The sequence below is a fragment of the Erithacus rubecula genome, assembly GCF_903797595.1.
Source record: "Erithacus rubecula genome assembly, chromosome: 4".
Lineage (NCBI taxonomy): Eukaryota > Metazoa > Chordata > Aves > Passeriformes > Muscicapidae > Erithacus > Erithacus rubecula.
In genome coordinates, this window is record NC_136686.1 from 32955541 (window position 1) to 32980071 (window position 24531).

The following is a 24531-nucleotide window of genomic DNA, read 5'->3' on the forward strand; positions in this document are numbered from 1 at the left end:
TGAACACCCTCTTCCCAAGTGCTTTGGAGAATCTCCAATGGGTCTCCCACATCCTTTTCTTTTAAGAACGAATAGAACCTAGCATTTGGTTCAGTAAAGCTGATATAAGGAAGGGGAGAGATTGGGCTGAGCTGGGTGCTCTTGGAGAGTTGCTGCCTCGAGTACTGCTGTGTCTGAGTTTTGGAAAGCCACAGCAGGGCCTGCTCCAGTGGTGACACAGCTGGCAGCAGGGAATGCCAAGCACAGCCCAGGTGTCATTCATGTCATGCCATCAGGCTCACCTTGCCTCCTCTGTGTGCCAAATCACAAAGCTCCCTCCTCCCTTGCCCTTGCACCCTGGTTTTGCTCAGGAGCCATTGTGCTTTTGGCTGGATTTGAGAGCACCAAATGAAACCAACTCCCACCCAAGCTTTCTGGAGCAGAAGGAAGGCTGGAGAGAGATCCCAGCCTGACTGAGCACATCCAGTGATGTCCTGCACCAGTACACTGGTGCAGGCACTCCCAGGAGCCAGAGCAAGGTGATGCAAGTCACATCTGCAGGGCTGAGAAACCTGGAAATGAAAGAAGCCAGGATTTCCATGCTGTGTAGGACCTGCAGATCCCCAGGACAAGTCCATGGAGTAGCAGTGGCAGAGGAGCCCTATCATGTCCTTAGGGTGGCCCTGGGGATGCTCCTGAGCTGGGTGACCTGTGAGGAGGGAATTTCCCTTCAGAGGCTTCAGCTTACACTCCCCTGAGAAAATGTCCCCTTCCCTCATTCCCCCACCCTGCTGGCTTTGGCAACATGAGTGGGCCAGGGTTCCTGTGGGGAGGGCTGGATGCAGGACAGCCTTGGAGCAGGGGATATCTTTCCCCTAAAGCCAGCAGTCCATCCCAAACATCCCTCTCACCCAGGGGGCACAGCAGGGTGTCGCCTTGTCCCGCCTTGCCCTGCCTGCAGCCACCCCTTGGGGACAGCAGCTAGCCCCAGTCACCATGTGGGTGTGAATTAGATGGAAGAAAATCCCTTATTTTCTTGCTCCCCGTCCCTCTGGGTTGAATCCATGAGCTCTTGTTAAATCCAGCTTCTGTCACCAATCCTGCTCAAAACAGAAACTAAAAAAGCCCCATGTTGCCTTCCCCACTGTCACACACCGTGTCCTTGCAAGGGCCGGCTGCCCACCGAGCATCTCTAAATTGTTATTCATGGGACAGGGAGGCTGCTCTGGCCACTCACCAGTCTGAGTCATCACCCCTTGTGAAAATCTATTTTTGTCACCGCTTTGTCTCTGGGAGGAAGTTGTGGTCCCTGCTGAGGGACAGGTCGGGACCATGGGAAAGGTGAGCCCTGCCCTGCTGCAATACCCAACTCTCCCCCATCCCAGCATGGGTGAGTGGGGCTGGGCTGGTGCAGAGGGGCTCACCCTTCCCCTCACTGCCAGAGCAGCATCAGCCAGAGGCATGAACATTGCCACCACAACCCTGCAACCTCTGGTAATAAAATCTGGACAGTGCAAAGTCCCCAGCACAGTATCACCCTGGCAAGAAGCTTTGTAGAAGGGTATGGCACTTTTTTCTGCAGGGTTGCAGAAAAGGCACCCCTCCCACCCTGATCTGCACACTGTGGGGTAGGGTGGCCTGGTGCAGCACTCACATGGGCTCCTTCCAAATCCTGGCAGCTGCAGGGTGGATGTGCAGCAGGCATGGGGTGACACAGCAGGGTGCAGTCCCCTGCCACTGCTAGCAAGGGACAGGTTGGAGGCTGGTGGCCTCCCCTTATGCCATGGGGTGCAGGCTTCTGTTTCCTTTGAATCCCACATCAGTCCCAGCACTCCAAGCACTCACCCTGCCAGAGCTCTCACTGGCCTCGCCACCAGGGCCAGACACCTGTTGCTTGGGCTTTCTTCACATCCACCTGCCCAGGCTACTCCATGACTGGCTCCACTTTTCCTCCTCAGCATTCCCTTCATCTCTACCTCTTCCTTGAACAGCCACATCTGTCTTCCTCTCCTCCTCCCCACAGCTTTACAACACCACAAGTCAGGCAAGTTTCTTGCTGGCTCTGGGGTGAGGGTTTTGAGGGGCTGGGTTACAATGCACTCTGTGGGGAGAAAGGGTGACTGTAGCCTGGCAACAGCCAAATTTGAGGAGTCTTTTGTAGCTCTGGCTCCCTTGCTATCCACTCAAACATGCCTGGGGGGAAAGAAGAGGTAATCTCTACCATTGTTTCATAGCCAGCACTGGAGCTGTTTTAAGCACACATGCTCTTGCTTCCCTGCCGGCTAGGAAGGATTTCTTGCCATTACTGAGTAGCGCTTGAAATTGATTTTGTTTGTTTTCCCTCTCCTGCTCCTCTTGTCTCGGCAGGGCTCTGTTGCCACGTTCCCACTGTGCCTGGAGAACAGGAGAGGGCATGGCACAGCTTCTGCTGGGGCAAGGAGAAAGTGGTTGTTTCAACCACTTTATTAACACTCAGAGTAGGGTGATGGTGGGGGAAGACTAAACATGTATCTTTATTTCCCAAATGGATAACATGGGCATACAGGGCAGAGGGTGAGGCAGCTCTCTGCAGCAGTCCTGTCTGAGACGGGAGAGCTAGGAAGTTTGCTAGCTTAATTTTTAGGAGGCAGGCAAGGCGGAGAAGGAAAGACTGTTACAGGGAAAGACTACGACTCTCACACCCTTGGGGTATCAAGGGGTCCTTTATTTCCAGCCCAGGCATCTCACAGGGGAAAACCATCCCTTGGGCAGCGCCGGAGCAGCATCCTCTCGCTGGAGGCTCCCGGGACGCCCTCCCTGCCCTTCCCATCCCCTTGCCCGCTGGCTTCCCACCGCCCGGGGAGGGAGCTCAGCGGGCAGGGGTGTCACTGAGAGGGGCACGGCGGGGCCGGGCCGGGGGCGGCGGCGGGGGCGGTGCGGCGCGGTGCGGGCGGCGCCGCCCGGCACATATAAGCGCGGCGCGGCGCGGCGGGGCCCCGGCGCCGGTGCTGCTGCCGGTACCGTCCTTCACCGCCGGCTCGCTCCGGGCTGCCCGTCCATCCATCCCTCCGACCGCCCGTCTCCCTCTCCATCCCCGCCCGCTTTCTTTTCTCGCCGTCCGCGGGCTCGGGCCCCCCACGCCGCTGCCACCCTGAAGTTTCTGGCGGTGCTGCTGGCGGCGGGCATGCTGGCTTTCCTCGGGGCCATCATCTGCATCATCGCCAGCGTCCACCCGGCCGGCACCGCCGCGCCCGCCGCCGCCGCCGCCGACAATGACTCGGCCGCCGCCGCCCTGCTGCCCGCCGCCGACAAGGGGCTGGGAGCGCTGCACGGCCCCGCCGAGGCTCTGGCCAGCGCCGGGCCGCGCCTGCCGGGGGGGCCGCCGCTCTTCAGCCGCTTCGTCTGCACTCCGCTGAGCACCGAGTGCCCGGCCAGCGGCACCGGCACCGGCACCGGCAGCGCCGCCGGCCCCGAGGAGCTGCTGGCGCTGCGGAGCGCGGCGGCCCAGCTGCGGCGCACGGCGCTGGAGCAGAAGGAGCGGATCCGCATGGACCAGGAGACCATCCGCGAGCTCACCGGCAAGCTCAGCCGCTGCGAGGGCGGCCTGCGGAGCCCCCCCGCCGCCGCCGCCGCCGCCGCCGGGCTCCGCGCCGCCCCGCGCCCCGGCACCATGGGCCACCCTCCCGACGAGCCGCCCGCCGTGCGGGAGCTGGAGGAGGCTGTCCGCACCCTCCAGGACCGAATCGACCGGATAGAGGTGCGAGGGATGCTGCCGGGGCTCTGGGAGGGATGCTCCCCGGGAAAGATGCTCCCACACGTGCCATTCCCCAGGCCAGCTCGTCCCCCTCATGAGGCTTCAGGAAGGTTGTCCTTATTTCCCTCTTTCCTGAGATCTCTGCCCAGGGGCAAGGGACTCACCTTGAGTCCTCCTTCTCTTCTTTCCGTGCAGGGTAGTCCCAAAGCACCAGGACTGCCCCAGTTGCCCCCGGTCTGCACCCAGGCAGGGCACCTTGCTTGCCCCATGGCAGCTGCTAAGGGCTCCTCCAGAGCAGGTTGGCAGCTCAGGGCCAGATCCTGCCCTTTAGCAAGAAGAGAAATCCCATCTGATGCCATCATGGTTGTGAACGGGACGTCTCACAAAGCAAAGTGCAGTGCCACCCCCGTGAGCCTGGCACCCTTTCCCCACATGGTCCACAGGAGCTGGAGGGAGAAGGGCACAGCTGGAATCCTTTGCTGTGGCCATTCCTGTGGCACTGTGCTGTTGGCACGTGGGATGCAGACCCCATTCTGTAGCAGTTGTGCAGCATGTGCCTGGCAGGCTCAGTCCTGGTCCAGCCACAATCCAGTGGCACCAAAGGCTCTGCCATGATGCCTGTCCTGGGGCACATCACAGAGTGCATGTGAGTGTTAATTTATTTGGGCTCAGCAGTCCCACAGAACTTGGCAGACTTTGCAGGATATGGCTGTAGCAATAGTTTTGGCACATGGGAGCTGTAAGAGGAGAGTTGTCTGTTTTCCCTGTGGGAATTACTCCATGTAGAGGTTGTTCCCTGAGGTGTGTCAGGTGTTAGAGCCACAAGCAAAGAGCCTCCTGCAAGTCCTCAACCTTCTCATCTTCCTGTTCAGTTCCCCGTTGCCCTCTCCACTCTTGTCAGTAGTGTGGAGCTAGGAGGGGGATCATGCAGCATCTATGGGGTCCCTCTCTTCAGTTTTGCCCTTCTGCACCCCACACTACACATATGTGAGTGCAGCAGCAGCAGCAGGCAATGGATGGGAAATTCAGAGCCACTAAGGTCACAAACTGAGAAATAAGACTGGGAGAGAGGGTTATTGTAATTGATGCAGATATGAACAGGAAAAAAAAAAAAAAGACAGAGAGACAAATAAACACATGAACACAAAAAAGGAAAAGAGCTGGAAGACCACAGAGGAAGCACCTGTGACCTGCCAGGGTGATGCACACACAGGTACAAGAAGAAACACAGGCATGCCAGGAACATGCAGGGAGGGTGGGATGTGCAGCCTGTCTGACACATTGCCAAGCCAAAGGCAGCCAAAGCAAGGGACAAACCCCAACAAAAACCCCTGCAGCCCTGAAGAAATGATTTTCCAGCAGTGGAATAACACAGCAGGTATGCTCATGCAAAAATAAAGGGGGCAAATGAGTCTCTGCACACATACACCAGATGATGCACTGTGGGATGGTGCCCAGTATATCAGTTTGGATCTCGGGGAGCATCAGGCCATAAAGTCATGCTCTTCCTCTTCTCTGTGGGGCAGCATCATCCACAAGTTGCCCTGGCCCCTCTCCAGTGGTGTCTGATGATGGTGGCAGGTTTGGGGTGGAGGAGGAGGGTGAAGCTCACACGGGTTGGAGAAGGGTGTCACATGTGCCTAGGGAGCCTAAAACAGTGCTGGGATGAGGCTCATGCACACACTGATGAGAAAGCCAAGCAGCACATGACCAAAAATGTTCTGTTTTGTGTTGCCAGGGGCCTGAGGGTCCCAAATATACTCTGCAGGGGAGACACAGCACCCTGAGGCTTACCTGAGGCTCAGTGAGCCCTGCCAGGTGAGGAAATAAGGCAGTGTGTTACAGGTGGGCTGGACTTTGTCGTGGCTCCCACCTGGTAAAAGTGTCACCTGTGTGTGCCACACCCCTGTGGTGGCTGCAGCCCAGCCAGCTGAGCCTTGTGGCCACACCTCAGCCATCCAGTGATGGTTGCCTGTGGCCTCCCTCTCCAAATTGCCTCTCACCCCACTCCAGGAGCAGACACCTAAAAACTTCATGGTGGGGGTACCTGCACTCTTCTGTCCCACATGGCTCCAGCTGTCAGCCCTGGGAGCTTCCTGGGATACCCCATGACATGGGAGGCACTCAGCCTCCACAGCTACCCTGGATGATGGCAATGATCATCCCAAAAGGTGACCTGGGTGGGGACAGTCCTGGGGTGGCCCCCATGTGATGAAGACTCTGCAAAACCCATTGGGAGGGAGAGGAAATGCTGCCAAGTCTGTAGTGGCTTAGTCTCAGAAGAGAGATGACACAAAATGCCACGAGCCCCTCTGGGAAGGCTGCATCCCAGGGAGTCTCCAGTCAGGCTTGCCAGCAGGGATTACTGCTGGATGCTTCAGAGCTGGGACTGCAGGGAAGATTGCTGATCTAATCTGGGCACTCTCAGCCCTGTCTGTAAGGCATAACAAGATTTATTCATGCACTGAAAAACCTATTAAGGCATTTGTTTCTTAATTTTGTCGGCATGGCAGAAGGATTTCCCAGGAGAGGATGCAGGGAGGGCCCCCATGGTCTCGCTCTTTGTCCCCTGCCATTTCTGTGGGGCTGGGCTAGCATCAGCACAGCATTCACACATCTTCCCTCACCTCTTCCTAATGCCACCCCAGGCACTGATCCTAGTTAGGCTCCTTCATCCTGGTTTTGACGGTCCCCCCTTGCTCTCAGCATGTGCTTATGTACACTCAGGTGCATCTTGGAGCACAGAGCCAAGGGACCCAGGTTCTTCTTTTCCATGCTTTTAGTTATTGCTGTAAATGGAAAGGGATCAGGGAGAGAATCACCTGGGCTGTGCCGAGATGCAGATGCCTCCCTTCTCCCCATCATCCCTTGCAGGAGAGTGGAGCAGGAGAGGGGACAGAAGCCTGATGGGCTCCATGGGGCACCTGCTGGAATTGCAGCAGCCTGTTTGCTGCTCAGCTGGTTCGTGGCTCTGCCATTGTGGCTGGTGACCTGCCTGCTGGCAGGAAACCCAGGGGAAAGGGAATGGGAATGATAGTGACCTAGCTGCTTCCCTCCTGTTTTCATCTCCAGCACTGCAGGGATGTAAACACTGTGACAGTCCCAGCCCCTCCAAGAATGGTTTTAGGGGGACAGGATCAACAGTGAGCCCTTCTCTTGTGAGGAAGAGGAAAAGTCTCTGTTTTTCTTCTACTCCATGCAGTCCCTTATGTAGTTTAATGATCCCCAAGTTCCTTCCTGGGTCCAAAGAGATGGCAGGGTCCAAAAAACCCTAGTGCAGCAGGTGTCCTGCAGTAGTGAGCATCCCAGGCTAGCAGCCACGGAGGAGTTTTGTGGGAGCTGTAAGGATTCATGGGTCCAAGTAACGGGGTGGGTCTGCTGTGTGTTCACACCTATCATGCTCCCTGGGATGTGCCAGGCTCCATCCCGCAGGCATCCTGTGCTCCTGCCTGCCCTGTCCCAGCAGCCAAGGTGGGAACTGCTGTGCTGGGGGATGAGGGGGAGCAGCAGCGCCCAGATTCGCCGGTGCATTAGTAAATGAGGCTCTGATCTCCTTATGTAAATCAAAGTGCATTTGCCGACTGAGGGCTGCACACGCCGGCGTGGCTGCTGCAGCCCCCTGCCCCCACCTCCCCCTCCCCACCGCCTGCCAGCCGCTGACATTTAACGTGATTAATATCACCTGGCATCTTTCAGTCTTTTTTTTGCCGGTTCTGGTGGCCAAAAAGCGTGGAACAAGCCTCCCCCACACCCACTGCCCACTCCCCGGCTGCCTGCGCGGCGGCAGATGGGAAGCCGGGTGCCTGCTGAACAGCCAGGGAGAAGGCGCTTCCCCCCCTTCCCCTCCCCAAAGGTCACCACTAAATAACAGCTGCACATCAACCATTAATAATTGTGTAAATAATTTGCCTTGTGAGAAAGGTGCTCGGAGATGAGGATCATGGCTCGGGGATGCAGCCTAGCCTGGCATTGCAGGGATCATCCAGCACAACTCAGCTGCACAGGGTAGAGTGGGGAGTCCAGCCTCCCCTCCAGCCATCATCTGGCTTTAGGGACACGGATGGTGTTTGCTGGGATGGCCCTGAAACCCTGCCAGATGAGGGTACTGGCTACAATCCTTTCCATAAGGAACAGGGGGTCAGCAGTGGTTCAGTTGGCCATGTGGCTCCCTGGCTGCCAACTTGGAAGGACCAGCAACAGCTGGAGAGAGGGCTGGGTGGGGGAAAACTCAGTAAGGGGGAAGAAAGTGAATGAAAGGGGAAAGACACAGTGTGTGTGCATGGAGAGAAGCATCAGGAAGAGATGCTCCAAAGCCAGAGAAATGAAAAAGCCATAGGGCAAAAAGTTACAGAGGGAAGAAAATAGCAGCAGGGAGAAAAGCAGGAGGAAGAGGGAGGTAAAAAAAAGTACTCAATCACTACTGAATAATGTAGGGCAGGCTATCGGGGGCTAGTGAGAGTGACAAAATCTCCCAGCTTTTTCTTTTTTCGTCATTAACAGATGGAGCCATGCATGATAGCAGGGACGTAGGCTCCAACCCGCAGCTCGAGCAATCAAAGCGTGCGGCAGACAGGAGCGTGCCAGCCTCCGCTGCAGCCAGGCAGCCTGAAAGCAGGAAAAAAGCTTGGAGCCCATGGGATGTGGCCAGAGAGGCAAAGGCAACCCCATCCCACCTGTGCTGCCTCCTCAGCCAGCTCAGTTTGGGTACAAATGCAGAGAGTCTCAGCCAGGAATTATCCCTGCCAAGAGGATGAGAATTAACCTTTCCACTTCCCTTTCCTCATGTCATCTCTACCCTGCCTTTCATTCAGTGGATCCCCAAGACCCCCTACAAAAAAAAAGGAAAAAAAAGTTAAAGCCCCTTTCCTGTAGGCTAATCCTTCAATTTTGCAAAGGCTGAAGGCAGGATGCTCTTTGCTGGGCGCTTTTCCTTTACCAGGGAGATTTTGCTCTCATTGCAAGAGCACCCTTAAGTGCTGCCCAGAGCAAGCTGGCAGTGAGACCTGGCATTTGGTCAGGGCTGGCAGATGTCCCCAGCCCAATATCTCTTTTCTTGCTGGGTTTTGCTTTTCCAGGTTGGTTTTCCACACAGAACCTGTGGGTTTGCCCCAGCAGATCCTGCTGGCAGCTCTTACAGACCTTGGGTCACCCCAACTTTTATTTTATTGGTAGCTTGAGCATGTTGCTCCCCAGAGTGGGTGCATTTGTGCTCACACCAACACCATCTTCTCACTTTTCCTCTCCCTGCTGTTTCCATCCGCCAAGGCTGCATCCTGCCCAGCCAAACCTGACTCTCTTCCAGCCTTCCTCTCCCTTCTGTTGCTCATAATGGATAGCAAAGATTAGGGGTGACACAAGCAGCCATCCCTCCCCTTCAGCTTTGTGTGCATGATGATCAGGTCCTGTCCAGCCTGGAGAAGCTGGATATAAGAAGGAAGAAAAAGCAGGAAGCCACAACCACAGGTGAGCTCTGAGACAGGAGGAGGCTGTTCACATTGACAGGGATGGTGTCCCCCTTGTCCTGCCGCACAAGCCATATGAATGACCAGGACTGAAGCAGCCATGCAGATCCCTCAGTGCTGGAGGAGCCAAGGCAAGGAGTGATGGCTGGAGCCATGGCTGCTCCAGCACCTCTGGGAGGGTCTGGCAACACCAAGAAGGTGGTTGTCTTCTTTCAGAGCCCGTGGCAGAGACACTAATGCACTAAGGACATGGGGACAGAAGAGGGCTCCTTTTTACAAACTCCAGGAGCATGGCAATGGGTCACTTTCTCCCTTCCAGACTGGTTTTCTTCCAGCTGGGATGGGGTCTCCCAGTAAGGTGGGATCTGGGGTCTTTGTAGAGTGCAGTAGCAGCTGGGAGCGCCTTCACCAGCTGCCATGTTGGATTTGGATGGGGAGAGTTTTGGTCTGAGTGTTAACCCTGATGAGACAAGACAGGCTCAATGTCCTCAGGTGATGGTTCATGCCTTGAGAATCAGAGACACGACAGCCTGGCACCAGTCCCACTTCTCCCTGGCATCCTGGTGGCCCAGGAGAGACTGGCTTATGGAGAGCTACCTGGCACACGTGCACACACCCCCGCACGCCAGCTGAGCTCAGCTAAGAGGATTACAGTCCCATTAAGTGATGTTAATGTGCTGGCTATAGGTAAGCAGCCTCACGAGCAGCAGGAGTGGCTGTGAGCTCCAAGGTCCTGCCTGCATCATTTCCTCATCGTGGGAGGCTGCCTGCAGGAGCAGAGCCAAGGGATGACCCAAACATCCCATCCTTGCTCTGGCTTTGAAGCATCAGAAAGTCATTAAGAGCAGCCAAGCTTTATTTTGCTCAATGGGGGCTCTGAGAGGGGAGGTACAAAGTCAGCTGGAGGCTCTTGGAGAAGACCCCAGTGCGGATATGGGACTGTCATCCCAGCATTACCTGTAGTGTTGCAGGCTGGGCATTAAATAAATGTCCTTATTTAAACTGTGATGAATTTTCTCTTTTGTGCCTCTATTCCTGCCATCGTGACTGCTGCCAAGTGCAGCAGGAGCTGCCAGCCCGCACCAATGGCTCAGCACCCACTGCCCCAGCACTTGCCCGTGATGCCCTCCACACCAAGATGGAGCAGCTGGAGGAGCAGCTCCTTTCCAAGATCCTGACCCTGCAGAAGGAGCGCCAGGCCGCCAGCACTGACCGCAGCCAGCAGCAGCACAACATCGAGAAGGAGCTGAACTCCCTGCAGAACCGGGTGACGGAGCTGGAGCACGGTGAGTCCTGCCCACGGGGATGGAGATGAGGCTACCCTGAGGCACACTGCCAGGAGAGCCCCAGGACAGCTCACCCTCATCCCAGCTACAGGTGCTGACCTTCCTCTCTCCTCCCCATCCCTGATATGTAGGACCACTGGGCTACAGCCCTCCTGATGCCTTCAAGGTGACCATCCCGGTGCAGAACAACTACATGTATGCCCGCATGAAGAAGAGCCTGCCAGAGCTGTATGCCTTCACCATCTGCATGTGGCTGAAGTCCAAGGCCCTGGCAGGCATTGGCACCCCGTTCTCCTACTCTGTCTCAAGCCAAGCCAACGAGATTGTGCTGTTGGAGTGGGGCTCTAACCCCCTGGAGCTGCTCATCAATGACAAGGTCAGCCCAGTTGCAGGAGGGACAGAAGAGAAAGCCCTGCCCTCATCTTCCCTGCTTCAATCCCCTTAGGAAATTATATTCTTGGGGGGACTGGTGTGGGGGAGCTGGGAGGAAGGGGCCCCAAGGTTTATGGTGGGAGGCTGGAGGATTGGGAGGATGGCTCATTGGGATGAGTTTTGAGACGGAGAAGCAGCCCATCTGGATGTCTGTAGATTTTGGGATGCCACTACCACCACAGGGATGCATTGCTTGCTCTGTGAGGGGCTGGGGAGACTCTGGGGTCCCCAGCAGTCCTACTGAGCACCGGGACCTTGCTCTTCTCTCAAAGGTTGCCCAGCTGCCGCTGAATCTGAAGGACAAGGCCTGGCACCACGTCTGCGTGGCATGGACCACGCGGGACGGCAAGTGGTTGGCGTACCAGGATGGTGAGCAGCGGGGTGCCGGAGAGTACCTGGCCTCCTGGCATTCCATCAGGCCCCAGGGCGTCATCATCCTGGGTCAGGAGCAGGTAGGTACCAGTTGGACACCAAGAGCTGCCAGTTAGCATCGCTCTATGGAACTGGCTGGGGGGAAAAGCCCCTAGGCGGGGTGAGGAGAGAGGGCAGTGTGGGCAGGAGCCCTTAGCATGGCAGTTGGCTCTCCTGCTTGTTCATCCAGCCTCCAGGCTGGCCATGTGCCCTCATTCTCTTCTCTTCCCTCTCCCTATCCTTTTGGCCTCCCTGCCTCATCTTCTTCAATCTCTTCCATGCATTCATCCCCTCCTTGCCATCAAACACTTTGCTCTGCTTCTTCCCAAACTTCTCCCTCTCCCCCTTGCCATTTCCCACTGGATGCATGTTCCTCCTCTTCTCTCCATCCCTGTTGGATCACCTCTCCTGCTTTTTCCCAGGACACCCTGGGGGGCCGCTTTGATGCCACACAAGCCTTCGTGGGAGAGCTGGCGCAGTTTGGCGTGTGGGACCACATGCTGGCACCAGCGGAGATCCTGGCCTTGGCTAACTGCACCTCCCACCTCCAAGGGAATGTGATCCAGTGGGATGAGCAGGCGGTGGAGGTGTTTGGAGGTGCCAGCAAGGCAGGGTTTGCTGCCTGCGAGGAAGGCAGGAAGGCATGAGCACCCCCAGCCCTCTCCCCAGCACCAAGGAGCCCGGTGGCAGCCCCGAAGTGGGAGCCCCTTTCTCTCCTCCCAGACCAGTGAGCCTTGCTGGGGCAGTGCTTGAGCCCCCTGTGCTGGTGTCCCAGGAGGGAGAGGGGCCCCTGGAAGTCTCCCTGTTGTCCCTGTGCTGGTGCTGTGGCTTGTCCTCACTTCTGGCAGGCTGGCTCCTGAGTCTCGTCTTGCCCCACTTCTGTTTTGGGTGGAACTCGTCGTACCTGCAGGTGTCCTTGGTACAGTGAGGGTCCTCTCCTCACCAGACCTAACAGGGAGTGGGAAGGAAAACTCCATCCACTTTGAGTGCAATGCAGCCTCAGCGGGATGCCAGGTGCAGGCATCACCTGAACACATCCCCCTTTCCTTATTTATTTCTAACAACCTCACTGTCCAGTTTTATGAGCCTGCATTCCAGGATCTCACCTTCATCCCCATCCTTCTCCTGCTGCCCTGGTTTTTCAAATGTGGCCCCAGGGAAGCTGAGGGAGAATGGCAGAAAGTCAGTGGCACTTACCCCCTGCACCCCTTTCCCTGCCTCTGCTGCCTGTTTGGGCAGGGCTGCCCCAGGGGAGCCAGGTTTTTGAGGCCGAGTGAAGAGGACACTCCCCACCACCTCCAAGCTGTGGATGGGTCAGCCACCAAGGGAATGGGGGGAAAGGGGCAAACATCTCCCCCAGCGCTGGCCGAGGGGGAAAGTGGGCAGGACTGCCACCAAAGGGAGCAAAAGCAAGAAAAGAAGAAATGGAGGATGGTGGTGGTCAGAGGAACCCTGCCATCCATCCCCCTGTCTTTTAGTACTGGATTGGGCTACTGCCCTTGGTTCCACCCAGCTCCCCTTCTTTAGCTGCTCCTTGCCAAGAACAGGGCTGCCAGTGGCCTTGAAACTGGGAGGGTGAAAGAACAGGCTGGTGTTTTCCCTGTGGAGTGCCTGAGAATACTCTGTTTCCACATTGTGTGGTCACCGACATCTCGATATGTGAGTGTGTGTACGTGCACATGTGTGTGTGTCTGGGGGCGGGGTGGGAGGGTTATTTCGGGGCTCTCATGGTTGCTCAATGCAGTGTTCAGCTTCCAGTGTTCCCGCCTACCCCAAGTCCCACTTTGGGTGACAGCTGCTCCTGCCCCTAGGGGAGGCAAAGCTGGCAGAAGGGTCAGCCCTGCCACCCCCATCTCCCTGTCCAGGGTCTCTGCCAGTGCTGGGGTGGCTCAGCCCGCTGGGAATGACACAGCGGGGATGGGGAGCAGCCCTTGTGCCAAGTGGGAGCACTGTGACCTCCGTGCACCCTGAGGAGCTGCCCCCTCTCCCTCGCTCGCTCGCGCTTTCTCCAATGCACGTTTGTGAAAAGGGCCCCTGACCACGCCCGTGTCGGGACATTTCTTTTGTAAAGCTGATCGTGAACAATAAACGTGATGTTTTCTGTTCGAGCCTCCTGCGGAGCACAAGGCTGCTGGGAGGATGGATGGGACTGGTCAGCCCAACATGAGGTGACCTTCCACAGGGTGCTTAGGGTGCTCACTGATGGGAGCTGGCTGAGCCCACTGCTGGCATTACAGGAATATCGTCACAAGGGTTTGGTATTTGGTATTGGGGATGGTGTCACAGACTGGCCACCTTTGATCTGCTCCACTGCAGAGCAGTGTGGGGTACAGGCTGCTGCTGGTAGGGCATGAGGGCTGAGAGAAGCACCTCTTCATGGAGGGAAGTAAAAAAAAACAAGTGAGAAATCATGACCTCTAGGTCAGAGCATGATAGCAAGGAACTCACATTGAGTATAAATCTAATTAAGTACTAGTAATGAGTTTCTGACCTAGCTGGGCACAAGATGGTTCAGGCATGGCTCTTGGAGCTCCTATTGTAGAACAATTCGTGACCAGGTCTGCATGGTGCTTTTGCCTCTCAGTGGGTCCTGCTCCTCCCACAAAAGGCACAGCTTCACCAATGGGGGAAACAGAACACAAAGCCAGAGGACTGAGTTTTCCCATTGCTGGCATGCTCTCTGAGTCACAGCTGATCTTCCACACTTCTCCTTCTGTAGGGTGTTTAATGCTATAAAAGAAAGGCTGTCCCTCTCACCTTTAGCACATCTTCACGAAGCTGAGGGCTGGTTTTGAAGAGTACGTATATACTTCAGCTGGAACCTCGGTTCAAGGGCCTTGCTGAGCTGGAAGCTCACATCCCCATTACTAAGAGGAGAGGGTTCAACAGCTGCCATCTGCTCATGCAGCCAAATAACAGCAGCATAGTTAAGATGCATATTTTCTGGAGAAGAAAATGTCAAGAAACACTACTGGGATCATAAACTCAAAAAGAGGTTAAGGTGGGGTGGGGGGGGGGGAGGGAAACTGGTCCAGAAGATCCTCCTATCCAAACTGCAAAAGCACTGTGAGAGGGTTCTTAGGGTTGCTGGCCACGGCAGGAGAAATGTGAGAGGATGAACAAGGATGGAAACAGCCTGGCCACTGATGTAGGCTATTGGCAAAACACCCATCTCCTCCAGAGCCCGGAAACCCAGCCCACATTGAAACTGGGTGCAAATGCTCTCCAGAAAAGCAGAAATGAAGGGGACACCAGGAGATGCTTGATCAGGGCCTTCAGTGCTGCCCTCCTCATCCCTGCCAAATGATGCTGGCATGATCCTGATCTCAGCCATGTCCCCAGGATGTGGATCTGTCACTTCTGGAACAGGAGAATGGGGAGAGCCCAGTGGCAGAGCCTCTGCAGGGCAAGCTCCTCTCTCCCAGGGGTTCACAGCCAGTTAGACAGACCCGGGGCAGACAGGAAACAGTGGTAGAATTTCCCCAAACCTTTTTAAAAACTTCCAGAAAATGCCTTCACATAAGGCTGTTCAGGAAACAAAGGCATTATGGAAAGATGAGAAACTAGATGGGAGACACAAATGAAGAGCAGAAATAAATATTTGATTTCCATCCTGCCCTGGCTCTCTGCAGGAAGCAACGTCTGTCTGCTTCTTACCCATCTGAGGAGGAGAAGAGCAAGACTGAGACCATTTCTTTTCAGTAAGCTGAGCCTTGCAAGAGCTGCAAACCTGCAACAGGGCTTAAAAGGTAGAGGAGATGGCAAATCAATAGCGTTGCTGGCTGCAAGGAGTAATTACAATGACTTACACATATTGCTTGCTTCTAAATTAACCAGGAGCACTCAGGAGAAGCCCCATGTGTCTCTAAGGGCAGCTGGCTGGAAAACAACGTGTTGTGCACAGAAGAGATGAGGAACAACAAAGCTTTGAGGGAAAGAGGAGGGGTAAAGAAGGAAATTTTTAACAGTGGTGTGGAGAATGTTTTGTGGTTGTGGTAGGTGCTTCAGCTGGTTGGGTGTGTTGTGTCCAGATATTCAGGATAGGAGGGAAAAGGTGGAGAGCTGGGCAGTGCAGGGCAGGGGCACTGCTGGGCTGTGGCAGTTCAGCAGGAACTGGCACAAGAGGAGGTGGTGTGGGAGACAGGCAGGTGTGATGAATGCTGTCCTCTATCTCCCTGCCAAGGGGCTGTAAGCAGGCTTCTAGGACAGGAAAGGGACTGCCACTTCCTTTCCTAATCTGCAAGACTGGCTGCTGCAGGGCTTTCTGCTAGCCAAGGGCTTAGCCAGACTCGAGTACCTCCCCCCCCATTCTCCCAAAGAGTTTTGTCTGGCAGTGAAGAAGACCAAGAGAAACATGGCAATGGGAAACCTTCAGGCATGATGGCTATAATTATTGTATTTGAAAAGAAAATGCTGACATTTATGAAACCCTCCAGCCCCTGCCCCTCCTTCCAGAGGGCACCACTGGCCATGTGGGCACGGCCTTGCCAGGGACATGGGCAATCCTGGGATCCCTGACTTCAGAGTGGGCTTTGGGGATCTCCAGTGCTCCCCAATAGCTGCAACCTCAGCAGAGTTTGCCTGTCACGGCTCCCTGCAGTGTGTCAGCCTCCTGGTGCCCTCAAACGAGGTCAAGCCAGTCAATACCTGTCCCCAGGAGGTGACTTCCAAAGTCCCCATTACCTGCTCTGCTCTAGCAATGGGGCACTGCCTAATTGCCTCCTTTCACCTCCCTGTCCTGCTGGGAGCCTCCCTTGCTGCCTCCCAGAGCCAGGAAGGCTCATTAAGCCTTGCACAGGGAATGCATGCTCCACAATTCCAGAGCATCTGGCACAGGAACAGCCCCCGCACGGCTTCTAGTGCTGCAGCAACAGACCTTACTAACAGGAGCTCTCGTTACTAGAGCTAGTAACTACAGCATCACGTGGATCTGTTTCCCAGCACACCAGGGGATGGATCCTGCTCTCCCAAAGTGAGCTGCCCTGTCCCCTGCCACAGAGGCTGAGCTGCTCCTGGGCTGCCATCCATTCCTGCACACCAGCATCCCCGTCTCTGCCTCCCCTCAGCTCAGCATGGTGGGGGTTCTGATCCCAGCAAAATGTGGCTTCAGCACTCCCATGGGCCCTCTTGAGAGCTGCCTCCACACCCTGGGGATGTGACCCCAACCCTGGCCTTCTGTTACTACCCAAGGCAGTGTGGAGGCAGTGTCCAGTCTGGACAGCAAGCTCCAGCTTTGCCACAAAGAGATGGGACATGGCACAGCAGAGCCTGTGCCCACAGGGACAACGGGAAAGTCCCAAAACCTGGCCAGAAGCAGGTAAGAAAAAAAAGAAAGAAAATAAAGGTGCCCTCCACCTGATGAAGAGTCAGCCTGCTGTCAGGTCAATGAAGACGACTAAAAGAAAGCAGGAGGCAGAATATTTATTACATATATGTATATTTTGCAGCTAATGGTTACTTTCCTGTGCTCAGCTAAGGAGTACAACACACCCTCTTGTCAGAAGGCAAATGGATTTTGTTTCAATGCATTTCACTGAAATGGCTGCTGAAAAAAAAGGTATGAAAGTTTCCACCTCTAGTGGCAAGTAAGGTATGACCAGCCAGAGCAAAGCAACACTTCCAGCTCCCTACAGATCCACAGGGGTGAATTGAACCCTTGTTCTGGATTTGCTTTCACTTACAGAAGGGCATCTGGTCCACTGGTATTGGAAACTAAAGATCAGGTGATGTGCTGTCTGTGCCATCAGAGCCAGCAGCAAAAGGACCAGTACCCCCAACCTTTGCTGGCTCAACAAGGCTCTGACTGCCTTGCAGAGTTATACAGGGGCAGCCTGTGGAAACCCTGCACTCGAGGGTCCAGAAACCAACTGCTCACATTTTGTTAAGCCACAGTAGATGGAGACAGGCCAGCAGAACGCTCTCCTTCCTCAGGAGGCATCTCTATCTCGCAGCCCCACTGTATCACCCACCACCATCACAAAAACATTGTTCTTCCTATCTTTGGGCCAGCTGCAGTTTTTGTTTGACCATTTCCCTTTATCTTCTCACCTGATGAATAATCCTCACAAGCATTCCCCGAAGGAAACACTCCTGGGGGTCACATTGATCAGAACCAAAGCCCATTTAATTAAACCCACAGCCACACAGATAAGTGTGCTCCCCCCTGCCCCATGCACGGAGGCACATGCACACAAACACACCAGCTCACACTCACTTGCTGCTTGGTAGTAAAAGTGGGTGAACTACACAGGCATTAAAGCATTAAAAAAAAAAACCCACAGCAAGGATACAGTGCTTGAAAGAGCCGTGTCCCTGGAGAGATTAGAGTAGCTGCCTGGAGATAAAGTAATGATGATGGAAAGATCTTCTTCCTCGCAGAGATTCTCTTGCTAATTATCTTGTCTGAAAAGAAAAAATTATGATCTCCCAGCTTTTATCTGTCTCTTGACAATTTTAGCTCTGTGCCTGCCTTGTTGCAAGAGGCCCAAAAGAGGAAGGAGAAGGAATTAGCCCAGGAGGCAGGAATGGTAGGAGAACGAGTGGCACAGGAGGCAGTGCTTCATTTTTGTCACCACCAGCAGCGACAGAAAAGGAAAAGATGAATGATCACTGCAGCTTTGTCTTTCCAAGCCCAAAGGCAGCTTCCCAGCCCCCAGCACTGCTCTGTCAGGCAAAGGACAGCCAGGAGGTCGGATTCATTGCTGAACCTGTGAAAGAGATAACAAGGTGTTCTCCCCATGATCACAGGGCACAGCTTGGTGCTACAGTGAGGGAAGAGGACTCCTGAGCTGGCAGGGACAGGAGAGCACCCAGATTGTTCCTCCCCCACCTCTTTTCCTTCTCAAACAGCTGGAAAGAAAATTCTTCCTTCAGCAGGCAGCGAGCAGCAAGAAGGTTTCAAACACACACCAGCCAGAAGGACCACGTGAAAAATCAGTCCATGAGCCACTCTGCAAGACAAGGATGGCCACTGGTGGAAAACCAGGGATCACACCCAGCAGCTGGGGCATTGCTCAGGAGAAATCTTTCCCTGGGTATTATCCTGGAGCTTGCTGCTTCTCCACCCATGTTAATTTCAGATTAATACAATGGTAGACCTGGTTTAGAGGAAATTGGTGTTTGGCTAGCAGGGTGCAGAGACAACAGAGGTTTTGTAGCAAGTCCAGAGCCAAGAAAAACCTCAAAACAAACAGACATTACAAGCATAAAGCTACGAGGGTGGGAGGAAGGCAATTTTCTCAGTGGGGAGGGAGGCTGGTGCTATGGGAGCTGTTTGCAAACCCATGATTCATCCCCCCAGCATCACTTTCTCCTTCTTTACATTCCCGTTGACATGCAGACATGAGCTGTTGCCTCTCCCACACAAGGAGAACTGTGTCCCGTTCTGGAGCCCCCGGTTCAGGAAGGACATTGAGGAGCTGGGGCATGTCCAGAGAGGGCAATGGAGCTGGGGAATGGTCTGGAGCACAAACCCTGAGAGGAGCAGCTGAGGGAGCTGGGGCTGTTCAGCCGGGAGAGGAGGAGGCTCAGGGGTGACCTGATCACCATAAATACCTGAGAGGAGGCTGTAGCCAGGTGGGGATCAACTTTTTTTATTTCCGAGCAACCAGGCAGGACAGGAGGACATTGTCTTAAGCAGGTTGGACATTTGTAGGAACTTTTTCACAGTAAATGATTAGACACTGGGATGCCCAGGGAGGTGGTGGAGTCACCGTCCCTGGAGGTGTTTAAGGAAAGACTGGACGTGACAGTGCCATGGTGTGGTTGGCAAAGCTGCTGTTCAGTCATAGCTTGGACTTCATGATCTCAGAATTTTTTCCTAACCTGATTCTGTGATTTAAAAAAAAACAAAATTGCCCCAAATCGCTCCTTGTTTTTAAACTTATCATTGTTGTTTAAAACAAAAAAATAAGTATAAATAGGCCCCTAAGGGGTCTTAAGTCAGACAAATGTTAAACTGCCAAACGCCTGGTTAGGGGGCGGGGGGGGGTGGACAGCATAACACAGGCGCTCCGCGGCCACCTCACTGCCGCCAGGTCCCCGAGGCCCCGCGCGCCGGCCGGCGGGCAGCCAGCCAATCAGGCTCGGCGGGCGGCGCGCCTCGCCCAATGGACGCTGAGGGGGCGGGACTTCCCGCCCGGTTGCTATGACAAGCGCGGCTCTTCCTTAGCAACAGCGCTGGGCCGCGCCGGCCGCGCAGGTGAGGCCGCGCTTGCAGCCCCGCGGTCCCGCTCAGCGCCGCTGGCCGAGCTCTTCCTCCGCGGGGACAAGGGCGGCGGACCGGCGCGGCGGGGCTGCTTCGCGTGTGAGGTTGCGCTGCCTCACGCTCTCGGGCTGTGGGTGGGTATCGAAGTGGCTCCAGGCGGTGGCGCCGGCCAAACGGGGGTTCTGTCCTGCGGAGGTGGTTTGGGCCACCTGCGCGTCCCTTTGTGAGGATTGGTGGTCTGACTCGGTGCTTTAGCCAACAGCTCTATGTACGTGGTGTGTCGCCTGAGACCGTGGTGGTTTCGTTTTCCTTTCAATATGGGCTCAGCCTCGCTCCCTCTGGGCAGGAGAGGAGGATGCTTTGTTGTGGGTGAAAAAACCAGCCTGAGGAGCGCGGTGCAGTGCTCTGAATCTCTCAGTCAGTGCTGTGCCTCTGTGCTGCCCTGGTAGAGGCAGGCTGGTAATGAGGCACGTCCAGAGTTTTCCCATATGGCCCTCCCCAGCTGGCAAATGCTCGGGATCTGAGGCGCAAGTGCACAAACGAGACCAAGATGTTCCTGTTAAACATTTCCGTCCAGACAAGTACGCAGATTCTGTGCCTAAAATACTCCTACCCTTCTCTTGTCATGTGCAGTTTGAAACTCTTGCAGATAATAGTGTCCTGGGAAAACCCTTTTGGCATTAATCAAGAGTAGTAGCAGCTGATATATTGTTCTCTTGTCCTTTCTTGGAAGCTGTACCTTGGCTCAGCTCTTCCCTCCAGCTCCACTGGTGCTTCTGGGAAGTGCTGTGCTCCTCACTTATGGAAAAAGATACAGTTTAATGGAAAAAGATACAGTTTAATAGTTTGTTTGCGTTAATGGTCTATGAGCTAAGACTCTCAGCGGGGTGTGAAGGTGGTGTTGGGAAATGGCAAGTGAGTGAGATAGTGTGATATTCTCATAACACTTTCATTTGCCTTTAGTTTTAATTGAAAGCCATCTGTCTCTTGCCCGTGTTTGTCTTTGTTGAAGCAGTGTCCTCTAGGCCAAGAAGTGACTCCTGCTGCTGAAGAGAGGAACACAGAGCCCTGTTTCTGTCAGCTGGCTGTGCCACAGCACTTTGCTGAACTCCAGGTAGCCCCTCTGCCCCTTCCTGGAGTCTCTGTGGAAGGACCATGGAAGAAACTGAGGAGGAAAAAAAGGATGAGGCTGATTATAAAAGGCTTCACAGTTTTCCTCTGATTAGGGTAAGGAGGGGGATGGATTACACATTTACCAGTGTCAGAGATATGAAAATCTGCCTTCATTCTTACTGTCCTTTTCCTGCTGAGTAGCTACTGTGAGAACAGATGTACTGCTGGTCCTGTGGAGAGATCTGGTTGTCACTGCTGCTTTCTCCCTGTCCTTGACCTCTCCTGGGGAAATCCAGTAGCACTGGTGTCCCTCATGTCAGCCAGAGGAAGCCTGGAGCAAAGTGATCCATCCAACAGATTGAGAGCACACTGCCTTTGGAGCCCTCTCCTCTGTTTTGGATGCAGCTTGCTTTTTGTCCTTGAAAAGCTGGAGCGAAAGATCTTGCTAGCCAGCCAGATAGCAGCAGCAGAAGGAAAGTCTGTGTAATTTAGGCTTCTTTGTTACTCATATAGCAATAATTAAGGACTGTGGTTGAAACAGTGTTAGTGTGCTTTCCCTTTATCTTATAGCAGAAAGACTGGCAAATGTCTTGCTCTCCTCCTTTAAGCTGTGCTTACACAGTGCTAGTTTTCATGTAGGTAGAGAAGAATTCCTCATTGGCTGGAGTAATGGTTCACTTAGAATGCAATAAGCCATTTTTGTATTTACTGCATCTGAGCCCCCAATAGAGCCAATGCAGAAGTTAGAGCAGCTTGCTGTTGTCTTGTGTGCAGCTGTTATTTTCCTGCTTAGTTGTGTTTGTCTGTCTGCCCTCTGCAGCACTCGGACATGCCGGAGGAGATGCGCATAGAGACCATGGAGCTGTGTGTCACAGCGTGTGAGAAGCATGCCACCAACAACGAGGTACCAGCACCTCCCAGACAGGCAGCCTGCAGCTCAGGGAGCCTGCAGGAGCAGGGATGGGGGATAGGGCAGAGCAGAGCCAGGTCCTGGCATCCTGTTACTGTCTTTCTGCACTGAGCTAGGGTAGACGGAGGCAAAGAGCTTGGCTGGATCTGATTCACTTCTATTGGTCTGCAAGGCCTATTATAACACTTTGCAGAGATTAGTAGTGATGCTGGCTCCCAAATTTATCTCCTTGGTTATCCTGCCTTCCTGAGACGTGCTTCCACTCTGTTCATAAAATGCCCTGTGTCATGGAGGCTTGGTTCAGAACTGCATGGAGTCTCTCGTTTTGGAGATGAGTACATGAAAGTCTATTAAGTATTCCCTCTTGGCTTTAGGACCAACAATCAAGGGAAAACATACCTTGCTTCATAGGCAGGGCAGCACCTGTCACTGAAAAATCTCCCTCTCACCTATTTTTGGATCAAGCAGGGTGTGATCTGGGAGAAGTAAGCCTTTTAAAAGTCAGCCTACTTTCAGTGTTTCAGTAATTAGCTGGAGAAAAAAAAAAATGGACTCCTGTAAAAATAGCTGCAGCTTAGTGACACGAATCTGCTCTCATGGTGACCATAACCAGCATAACTCTAGCAGCATCTAAAGCAGAGCTCTTGCTTCTGACTGTGGAACTACAGAAGTGATGCAGTTCTTTCATTTTTCCTAGCTGCTGTACAGGAGGCTGCTGAGATCAGTTCCACCCTTGGGTTTACCTCTGGGGAGCTCCCAGTTCCTACAGTGCAGCTGCTATACCTCTTGCCTATGGCTTGAGTAGTCGTAAAGGGAGGAGAGGATTAGGGGGATGTTTGCATAAAACCTTCCTGGTTGCTTTGTCTCACCCTATGTTCTATTCCTTGATGTTCTCCAGAGTGCTGCAAAGATGATCAAAGAGACGATGGACAAGAAATTTGGGTCCTCCTGGCATGTGGTGATTGGAGAAGGTTTTGGCTTTGAGATCACTCATGAGGTGAAGAACCTGCTGTACATGTTCTTTGGTGGCAGCCTGGCAGTGTGTGTCTGGAAGTGCTCCTGACCCCTGGCCGGGTCCCAGACTTGCTGAATACAAGAGATTTCTTCCTGCTCTTGACAAGTTTTGTATGATCTGGAGGTGGGGCTTTATTTTTAATACTTAAATGTCAAGATTTCTTTTTTTCATACTGACGTAACAGTTCTGTGGGATACATAAAGTTGGTGCATGTGTGTGTATAAACTTGCTAAACTGTCCTGTCCTTGCTTGTGGGATTTCTCATCTGTCTGTGGCTCTTTCCTTGATGTTTGAGCTGGAGCAGGAGGGAAGTGAGGAATAGGTAATCTCTCAACACACTGCACAGCACCACTAGCAGGGGAAAGCAAAAGTAAAAAGGTGCCATCTAGCCCTATAGGTTTTTTAAACTCCCATTTATTCCACATAGTTTTCCTCTCTCCTCTGCTTTCTCTGCAATCATGCAGTGTGGCTGTGACCAGCACCTGTCTTTTCCTCTCTCTGGATGCTGCTTATACATTCTTCCTCCCTTCTGAGATGTCTGTGCAGAGCTGATAGCACCAAGGGTCTCCCTTCAGGCTGTCTGTGGAGGTGTGAGCCACAGGGAAGCAGTCCCAGATTGCCCTTCCCTGCTGTTTTGGGAGGGTACAACAGCTGAGCTGCCTGGGTGTAGGAGGTTGCTATGCAAACTGCCCCCTCCTTTCTCACCCACAGCACACGGAGACAGCATGAAAACACAGGCGGCTGACGATGCCTGGGGAGTGGGTGAGAGCTCTTTTTAAGGCTCAAATGCCTCCCTGTCAGTTCCTGGGGGTGTTGCAAGTGCTGTGTACTTTCAGCATCTTCTTTGGAGCTTGACAGAGGAAGGAGGCTCCATGTGAAATATAACTTGGTCATCAGAAACCTAATGTCTTTCTGGATTTGCATCCTTTTAGCCTGTTTCATTTTTTAAAGCTGTTGGTGTTGGAGGATCGAATGAGCGTAACTATGTTACGTGTACGGCTTATTTATAAAACCTGGGGAACTGTGTTTTTACAATAAAAGTTTAGTAAAATGTCTTTGTGTGCGTTTATGTAGGCAAAGTTGTTCAAGAAACATGGAAATAAGCCATGGTGTAGCACAGGCAGAGGACAGTGACAGAGCTCCATCCTGCAGGTTTCCTGTGTGACTCTCATCCTCCCTGTTCAGTTCCTTTTACCAGTGCCAGCCACGATGGTGAGGAAGGTTGCCAGACCCGTGGTGCTGCTGGCCACATCCCTCTGCCCAGGTAGCTGTCTGAGCAGTAGCAGCAAGGGAATGTAACTGTGCCTGCTGCCTCACCAGTGTGTCTCAACTTTGACCGTTGGAGTCTCGTATTTGTAGCCTCCTTAATTTTCAGATTTCCTCTCAAAATGTTGCCAGCTGACACCTCTAGTCCATAGTTAAGTCTGAAGGATCTTTCTGCATTAACGCCTGTGGTGGATCAACCTGGTCAACAAAATTCTTTTTGTTCCTTTTTCTGAACCTCAAGTGTTGTTCTAGGGATGCCCTTTCTCAATTTCATTGTGTCAGGGAGCCAGGAATTGGAATAATATGAAGACAACTAAGAATTATTTCCAATTTGGACCATCTGTGCTTGGCTGGGCCAGGGTAGGTTGGTACCATGATTCCTGCCCCATGATCAGAATTGCTGTGCTGTGTGGAACACCCCAAATTCTCTGAGCTGTCTCATCATGCAGTTGCTCTGTGTCCCTCCAGCTGGCTGCCTTTGTGAAGATAGTGCTATTGACAACAGTTTCTACAGCCAGCAGGTGGAAAAGACTATTTCTTCTTCTTCAAGTTTCTGTCTCTTCTAAATTCAGAGCAGGAGGTAAAGTCTTTGGAATGCCCCACACTGGAATAGGATGATCTCTTCAGCTATCCCAAGGTCACTTTAATTGTGCCTCTTTCACACTAATGAATAATTAACTGCTCTGTGCTATGCACAGCACGTTGGTCATGGGCATCT

General features: G+C 53.7%; 2 protein-coding genes across 3 annotated transcripts; both read left to right on the forward strand.

The window, feature by feature from the left end:
- The first annotated feature begins 2932 nt into the window (after positions 1-2932).
- Positions 2933-13416, forward strand: NPTXR (neuronal pentraxin receptor). The gene is made up of 5 exons (XM_079303502.1): positions 2933-3715; positions 10238-10460; positions 10592-10836; positions 11165-11344; positions 11726-13416. The coding sequence occupies exons 1-5, from the start codon at positions 3143-3145 to the stop codon at positions 11948-11950; spliced, it is 1446 nt and encodes a 481-aa protein (XP_079159628.1). The 5' UTR covers positions 2933-3142; the 3' UTR covers positions 11951-13416.
- Positions 13417-19402: 5986 nt separating this feature from the next.
- On the forward strand, positions 19403-23602 carry DNAL4 (dynein axonemal light chain 4). 2 transcript variants are annotated; one of them, XM_079305125.1, is made up of 4 exons: positions 19403-19503; positions 20525-20736; positions 21443-21526; positions 22431-23602. In XM_079305125.1, exons 2-4 carry the CDS (start codon positions 20665-20667, stop codon positions 22593-22595), a joined length of 321 nt encoding a protein of 106 aa, XP_079161251.1. In that variant the 5' UTR covers positions 19403-19503; positions 20525-20664; the 3' UTR covers positions 22596-23602. The 2 variants fall into 2 exon arrangements, with proteins under 2 accessions (XP_079161251.1, XP_079161252.1); XM_079305126.1 differs by having other exon boundaries at positions 19484-19503; positions 20522-20736.
- Positions 23603-24531: the final 929 nt, after the last annotated feature.